At 34.8% G+C, this 8,410-nt stretch overlaps 1 protein-coding gene across 1 annotated transcript; it reads left to right on the top strand.

Annotated features, from left to right (window-relative positions):
- Positions 1-4,633: 4,633 nt before the first annotated feature.
- LOC121398852 (protein FAM135A-like) lies at positions 4,634-7,889 on the top strand. The gene is made up of 5 exons (XM_041578298.1): positions 4,634-4,661; positions 4,918-4,970; positions 5,315-5,467; positions 6,734-6,807; positions 7,632-7,889. The coding sequence occupies exons 1-5, from the start codon at positions 4,634-4,636 to the stop codon at positions 7,795-7,797; spliced, it is 474 nt and encodes a 157-aa protein (XP_041434232.1). The 3' UTR covers positions 7,798-7,889.
- Positions 7,890-8,410: the final 521 nt, after the last annotated feature.

Below are 8,410 nucleotides of genomic sequence, written 5' to 3'. Positions count from 1 at the left end.
GGTTTCAAAAACCTCTAAAACCACTAAAATGAGACTGTTGATAAATAGGCCATCACGTTTAATTAAATTGTAGGATTGTTTATGCTAATAAGCTATCATTTGTCAAGAAAAAAGTTATACAATTATACATGCTGTTAGATTTTGTTCTTTAATTTTTTCATATTCTTATTTTTTGCTTTTAGTTACTAACATCAGTTAAAATTGTTGAAGAACAATGAAAAACATCCAAGCCACATTTGAATTTTCCTTGGAACTTCAAAAATTCCAAAGTTATTTTTATTGTCAAAAAGGGTAAGTAAGTCTTATAACTTGTTACATAGTAACATAGTAAGTTAGGTTAAAAAAAGACACGTTCATCAAGTTCAACCTTTTCACTTTTTTTTACCTGCCTAACTGCAAGTTGATCCAGAGGAAGGTAAAAAAAAAACATCTGAAGCCACCAATTTGACTCAGAGGGGGGAAAAATAACTTTCTGACTCCAAAATGACAATCGGACTAGTCCCTGGATCAACTTGTACTGTGAGCTATCTTTCATAAAACTGTATTCACTCCATTGCTTAAAAGCCATCCAACCCCTACTTAAAGCTATCTAATGTATCAGTCAGTACTAATGATTTAATTGGTATAGGTACTTTAACACACGAACACCCCAAAAATTAGCATGCTTCACAATAATTAAAATATAATGTACTGTTGCCCCACACTGGTAAAACTGTGTGTTAGCTTCAGAAAGACTACTATACTATACTGTATATACTATACTAGGAAAGCACTGACTGCATTATTTTTCTATTTGGCTTGCTCATAGCTTTAAAGTCGCATGACTTTTGCAGACCTTATTTATTAATACTCGATTTGGGGCAAAACACTAAAAGCATAAAAAAATGCACAAACTAAATAGGAAATTATAGGGATGCACCGAATCCACTATTTTTTTGCATATGCTAATTAGGGGTGGGAACGAGAAAACACTTTTTACTTCCTTGTTTTGTGACAAAAAGTCACTCGATTTCCCTCCCTGCCCCTAATTTGCATATGCAAATTAGGATTCGGATTCGGTTCGGCTGGGCAGAAGGATTCGGAATCCGAATCCTGCTGAAAAAGGCCGAATCCTGGCCGAATCCCGAACCGAATCCTGGATTCGGTGCATTCCCAGTTTTTGTAAAGTTGTAAAATAAATCAATACATTTGTTAGAGAATATTCTCATTAACTTCTATACAACCTTACTTTTACTTGGCAAGCTTTTGCTGGTGACTTTTTTCTTTGATGAATTCTGACTTTTCAAGGTTTCACATTTTTTGCCTCTGGGTTTTTTCTGCATTTTTCTTCAATTGACAAAAATACACCAACTCAACTTTTGATAAATGATGCCCTAAGGTTTTGGATAATAGTTTGGCTAAACACATCCCAGATTCATCTTAAAATAAAATCCTGCAAAGAGTGCTAACCCTGGCTTTGTTACATCCCTAATATATTCCTTTTGAGAAGTGGAAATTCTGAAAACATAGCATTTATTATTGTCATTTATCATAAGTTCTTTCGAACCATCTTCTCCAAATCCCTTTTTATCAGTAATGTTGTGCCATTAAATAAGTGTATTACATAGTCTAGAGAAAGTATATTAAATTCAGATTTATGGATACCTCAAAAATACTGTGGCAGTTGCAATTACTGGGCACTTTAGGATTAGTCAGTTTTCTACAGACAGTGACAATGTTTGTTTTAACAATAAATGTTTCTGCCGAATTGTGCAACTTGTTTGAATTTAATGGTATATTTCTAATCTAATTAATATCAAAAATTTGTTTCAGGTATTACAATATTAAGACATCTATTACAATTCCAAAAAGGATCCCACACACAGTTGAAGCAAGACTTTTCCATAGCAAAGGTATGCATTTCTAATAATAATTTGTATTTATTATTTAATACTAATACTAATTCTCCCCTATGAAATTGAATCTCTATGCACTGAAAATTCTTTATTTGGTTCTGTTATTTTTTGTGTATTGTTTGGTTTAAACTAAATTGTCTGCATCAAGAGCCTATCCCTTGCATTGTACCTGCCCTATGTCTAGTGTGTGTGTGGTCTCGTTAGAATCATGTTTACAACAAAATAATGAGTAATATTGAGTAACATTTTATGTTATATTACATTATAGCTAATTTGGAATATCCAGCTAAAGTTAATGAAAGTGTTTTCACCAGTAAGACGTTTAAAATAAGTCACAAGAAACAAGATGTCTTCCTTGATGATTTTATGATCTTCAAAATTAATATGCTCCTTAAAGAAGATGAGGTAACTATTAAAATTGAATTTATTTTATGTCTATTATATCACCTGTCTACCATGTGTTATATATGTACTTTGTAATTTTGACAGATTGAAGATACCCTTAATGCACTGGATTGCAAAATGTCCGTTGGCCTCTATTTCATTAAAAAAGTCGATGAATTGTAAGTACAATATGATCACATATCTTTAAATCATTTCATGTTAAATTATGTTTAATAGAGAAGTAACTATAACGTCTTCCTCCTCTACTGTTTATGCTTTATTGCAAGGCTGCCTTACAGGCAAATACCCAGGGGAAATCTCTTGCTGATTCAGCCATCTTAGTGATAGCTATATTAAGCCTACCAACTGATGTCTCTAAATATATATTTGGGGGAAATTATCATTTTGGAACCCTAGACGGATGCTATGCCCTTTCCATATATAATGCCCAGTTATTCTAGAAATACTAGCTTGTGTACTGGCACTTTGATAAATCCATGAAGACATATCAATATAGAATGAAATAAATACCATGTTCACCCTGTAACAAGCACCACCTATCATAGGTTTCTAGTATACAATGTAGACCCTAGGATATATTATGATGGTCATAATGTTAAGAAGACTGGTGTTAGTGAAGCCCTGGAAAATAATTTCTGAATGTTTAAGAAATTGATCAACTGTTTCTTTACTTTAACAGACAGAAAAGGTTTACGGACATGCAACTAGTAAAAAGTCATACTGTGACATTGCATTTCAACCTGCATAAAGGAATTCACGATCACCTGAATATAAATTTTAATTTATGCCACTGTTCCACATTATCCATGATAGTTCATGGGTTGTTGGTTGCATTGGATAAACCAGTGATTAGGTAAGTATAGGCAGTATTACTGGCAAATGCCGATTTCTTATAAGAGTAAATCCATTACTGTTATTTATAGCGCATTACTGGCTAGACACAATGGTGCATTGATGCTTAACTGGACAAAGTCACTGACATAGATAACACACCCTCTAGATTATTTTTTTTGGAAATAAGGTTCATGACACGCTAAGATTCCAGGGTGATTAGTCGCCCATTGATAAATCTCCTTTTCTTCCGGCGACTAATTGCTCGTGGGGCAAATTCCAAAAATGAAGCACTCCGAGTGACATCCTACCGACAAACTTTTTTGCCGGGAGGAAGGCTTTTTGGGAAGATTAGTCACCCGAAGAAGAGGAGATTTGTCGCTGGGCAACTAATCTCCCCTGAATCTTAACCTGTGTCACTACCCTAAAACTCATAGCAGCTCCTTAACAAGAGAGCAATAGGTTGCCATAGAAATTGCTAACTAATTGGCTTGGTGTCAATTAGGGCCACAGTCCACATATATATTTATATATATTGTGAGCAGGTTCAGATGAACAGACAGTTTTTTAACAGGGTAAAGTCCATTTATTGCTCACATGTACAGACTCTGAGAAAACAGGCATAAAACTAAATACAACAAAACAAAATCCTTGCCACACTTGGGCTCTGTCTACTACACAGGGTATTTCCCTCTCTACTACCAGTTCCCTACTGGGATTTCTGGCCAAAACCAAAATGTACAGCTCCACAGAGTCACAGTACATTCACAGAATCCTTTTCCTTTGGGGAAAACAAACAGCAACACTCCAAACTGTTTTCACGCAGATCCCAGGCCTCAACCCTTTCAGCATATAGCTCAATGTCTCTCTGGGCACACTCTCTCTCTCTCTCTCTCTCTCTCTGGCTGCTAGCAGATCTAGCCTGCTAACTGTACCCCAGTTGAGACTTTCTAGGAGAATTAACCCAGTATATATATAAGATTACATAAGATATTTGTTTTGAACTGAAAGTCCCACAAATGTTTGTCTTCCACATTCTTCTTTTGTCCTTATTTATTTTTATTGACAACAAAATAACTCTTATCTCTTACTGCCATTGTCTAAACAACAGAGTCTTCTACACAACAGAGTCTCCCACACTTTACCCAATGTAGTTTATGAGCGTTGCCAGCTGTCGAAAAAATTGTAATGTTTGTCATTTTAATAGCTTTCCAGACAAAAGCAAGTGGTATAAGAGAATCCTTCCAGATCGGTGGACAAAAACAAAAATACCAACACTGCAAAGTGCTGTATTTGGCAAAACATTCAAAAAGAAGTTGTCAGAAGATGTAAGTAAACTTAAACCTATCTCCTGAACTTTCAGACTGTAAAAAATAAACCCAAATGGTATGTTTGGTCCTCTATATTTGCCTGTATGTATTTGGTATAAAATCCATAAAAAAAGATTCACATATATAGGTATAAAAAATATAAATGCATTTAAAGATTTTATTTCTTGCTTCATGCCTCTATGTGCTTCTCTATTTCAGGGTAATAGGTCTGTGATAAAAGACAGCTACTTACAACATGCATACAGATTGCATTACAAGTTGTGTTCCTGCTTACTACGTTCTTTAGATGGACTGTACAGCTATTATGATAAGTCATCAAAATCACTCCCTAAATCAACTAAAGTCCAGTTTCAACTTAGTATGTGCAATTTTTTTGTTGTCAAAATATTATTTATTATAGATTTCAATACATCACATTGTTTTCTAAATACTTTCTAATTTGATTTTTCCTTCAGAAAAAATACCTGATGTCAAAGACCAACTCACTAAATTATGTGAGAAAGTTAAGGTATGTATACCCACTTTTGATAACACGTCATTCAAAAATAATGTTCTGTTTTTGTTTTGTTTTATTTCCTTCCATTGTATCAACTAGATTTGGGTAGAATTTACTGTACAAAAGGTTAAATTTAATGGATGTGTGAACTTTTATAAATGTAGTTACTATACCTATGGACTAGTTTCATAGAGTAGCTTTAAACTTCAATTAATTATACTATCATGCCCTGCCAAGTCCAACAGCAGATGCACACATTCATATATCAGTTTCAGCACGGGCTTCTATTGCACTCAGATAGCCTACACATGTATTTACAATAAAGAAACTTGACTATAAACTTTTTTTCACCATAGGAGGTAAAAGATTCTGAGTCTCTAGCAGAACAAATAGATACTGACCTAAAACAGCTATGTGCAGACCTTTCCAGTTCGTGGAAACAATTTCTCAAGTTTTGCGTAAAAAATAGACTTGAAGCCTTTGTTGAAGGAGAACATCAAAAAATAAAGGTAAGCAGTAAATTTGTTAGAACTTGCTGTTTTTATAACAATTTACTAGGGATGCACCGAATCCACTATTTTGGATTTGGCCGAACTCCCAAATCCTTTGCGAAAGATTCGGCCGAACACCGAACCAAATCCAAACCCTAATTTGCATATGCAAATTAGAGGTTGGAAGGGGAAAACATTCTTTACTTTCTTGTTTTCTGACAAAAAGTCACGCAATTTCCCTCCCCGCCCCTAATTAACATATGCAAATCAGGATTCGGTTTCGGCTGGGCAGAAGGATTCAGCCGAATCCTGCTGAAAAAGGCCAAATCCTGCTGAAAAAGGCCAAATCCTGCTGAAAAAGGCCAAATCCTGCTGAAAAAGGCCAAATCCTGCTGAAAAAGGCCGAATCCCGAACCGAATCCTGGATTCGGTGCATCCCTACAATTTAAGTGTACGCAAATAACATTATGGGCAGATTTGAACTCGAATAGTAAATTTGGATTTTCGAGTGTCAGAATTCACAAATTACAATTTAATCCCCTATGCGAATGTAAATTAGAATGTGAGATTTATCACACCTCGACCATAGACCAGTCCTAATTCAAATATTTGCCACCTAATAGCTGCCGAGTTCATTTACAAGTCAATGGCAGAGGTCCGTTGAGCCATTAGGAGATGTTAATAGCCTTCTTGACATCTTTTCGGGAGAAAAACTAGATTTGTATGAATCAAATACGATTCCAATTTTGAGGTTGGAACTATTAGATCAAATATTAGACATTCACATTTTTTTCTTAAATAACCTCCCAGTCGAATTGTGAGTATATTTGAATTTAAAAAAATCACATGAATTAGAAATTCAACCTTTTATAAATGGGCCTCCCTGTGTTATGGCACAACATGACATTCTTTTAATCCCTAATATAATCACTTGAAAACACAAGCACCAGTGCTTAAAGACAATTCTCATAACATCCAATGAATGGCAAGATTGGGTATTTTGGGATAATGCTGAAATCTTCCAGTGTCCCATTGCCCTAAAGACTTGTCATTATTTAATAACAATTCAAAATTCTATTTATTATGCTTTCTTAAAATAACATGATGGCTAAATCTATTAATTAGGGATTGCTGTGCACCGGTCCTCTGAAGACAAAGACTTTAGCATGGCAAATAAAGCAAGGTTTTAGCATTAACAAGTGGTGCCAAATATCAATGTGCAGTTCTACTTTGCATGTATTTCACATGTTTCAGTTGCCAATTCTTTTTATATTTACTTTATAGGAGCGCATTTTTGGTGAATCCTTCTTTTCTACAGAGCATCCCCAGAAGGCAGCTCTAACATATCCAGAAAATTTGTGAGTACAAACTATCACAGTATTTACTGTATACTCATATGCGCAACCGTACACAAATTAGTATTGATTAACATATTTTGACATTTAGATATGTCCAGAATAGTTTACATGAGACACATATGTAGTTATAAGTACAGGTATATGATCCATTATTTGGAGACCTAGGGGCAGATTTATCAAGAGTCGAAGTGAATTCGAGGGAATTTTCGAATTAAGAAAATTTGAAGTAATTTTTTTGGATACTTTGACCATGGAATAGGCTACTATGACTTTGACTCGAAGTAAAAATAGTTAGAATATTCGACCATTCGATAATCAAAGTACTGTCTTTTTAAAAGAACTTCAACTTCAATACTTCACCAAATTGAACCTGCCGAAGTGCTAGGTTAGCCTATGGGGACCTTCTAGAGCATTTTTCTAAGTTTTTTGAAGTCAAAGAAAAATCGTTCGATCGATGATTCGAAGGATTTCATCGTTCGATCGCGCATTTTACTTCGACCGCAAAACAGTCAAATTCAGTGAAAAAAACTTCGAATTCAATATTCGAAATCAAAGTAAAGCCATGGTCGAATTTCGAAGTATTTATCACTTCGAAAATCGACCCTTGATAAATCTGCCCCCTACTATCCAGAAAATCATTTCTTCTGTAATAAGAGAAACCCTTCTGTGGAAAACCCCAGGTCCTGACCATAAACATCCTTGAATTAATAATACTCTTTTAAAACAACACTGACACCTACTTGATCTAAGAAAGGACATGGGATAGTATATCGTTTTTCCTGTGGATACTGTGACAATACATTTAAATGATTCTTTCTTTGCAGTGCCCAAAATCGTCTGAAGATTTGTCAAGAACTACAAAAATCGAACATCATGTCTAATCCTAAACATGCTCTCGAGTGCCCTGACATGGACCGCATTATGAGTTCTTCACCTGTGATCTTTGAAGATCGATATGTCGATCCTGTCACAGAAGGTAATATATGGTAGAACAGTCACAGTCTCATGGTGATACTAATGTTTAACACTGAAATCCCAAGTGGATATATAAATGCAAACCTATGATTGTCAATCAGTCAATGCTTCCAAATCTCAAAAACTTTTTGGAGCTCACACACTAATTTGTATTGGTGAGTGATCTGTAAAAATGTTTGCAACTATAGTTGGTTTGCATTATGCATGTCAGTTTTATATGTCAGTGTGTGTAAATTATTTGTTAATGTTGTCAAGAGCCAGTCAGGCTCGAAACATGTTGTGTGGCAATAAACACTTTTTGAGCAGTTAAATTCTGCCAAGAGTACCTTTTTCTTGCATCCTCTATTTTCTGGTTCTTATGCACCCACGGCAGAGGTGTACACAAGAATATTGGCAAAAAGAAATTCCTTGTAGGAATTTAAGAATAAACAGTCAATTTTATTCTGAGTTATGGAAACAAAACATTTTGTGCAGCAAAACCTGAACCTGAAATGCCCTAGTCTATACAGTGCTTTTTACAGAAATGAACTCCTAGTTCTTCTCTTCTATAACTTAGAATCAGATATCTATTTTTCTTTTTATTATCAGTCCTGTGTATTTATTTTATAGAGGTTTGTTCAGAAGAATT

Source organism: Xenopus laevis, chromosome 1S (genome assembly GCF_017654675.1).
Source record: "Xenopus laevis strain J_2021 chromosome 1S, Xenopus_laevis_v10.1, whole genome shotgun sequence".
NCBI classification, from domain to species: Eukaryota; Metazoa; Chordata; class Amphibia; order Anura; family Pipidae; genus Xenopus; species Xenopus laevis.
Note: the sequence above shows the minus strand (reverse complement) of the source record. Positions and strands in the feature narration are given on the sequence as shown.

What these genes read in the sequence shown, in the direction of transcription:
- LOC121398852 (XM_041578298.1), top strand. Translation starts at nt 4,634, where the DNA reads ATGCCTCTATGTGCTTCTCTATTTCAGG. An exon ending in AATTATGTGAGAAAGTTAAG is followed by an intron (nt 4,971 to 5,314) that starts GTATGTATACCC and finishes TTTTCACCATAG; the next exon opens with GAGGTAAAAGATTCTGAGTC. An exon ending in CTAACATATCCAGAAAATTT is followed by an intron (nt 6,808 to 7,631) that starts GTGAGTACAAAC and finishes CTTTCTTTGCAG; the next exon opens with TGCCCAAAATCGTCTGAAGA.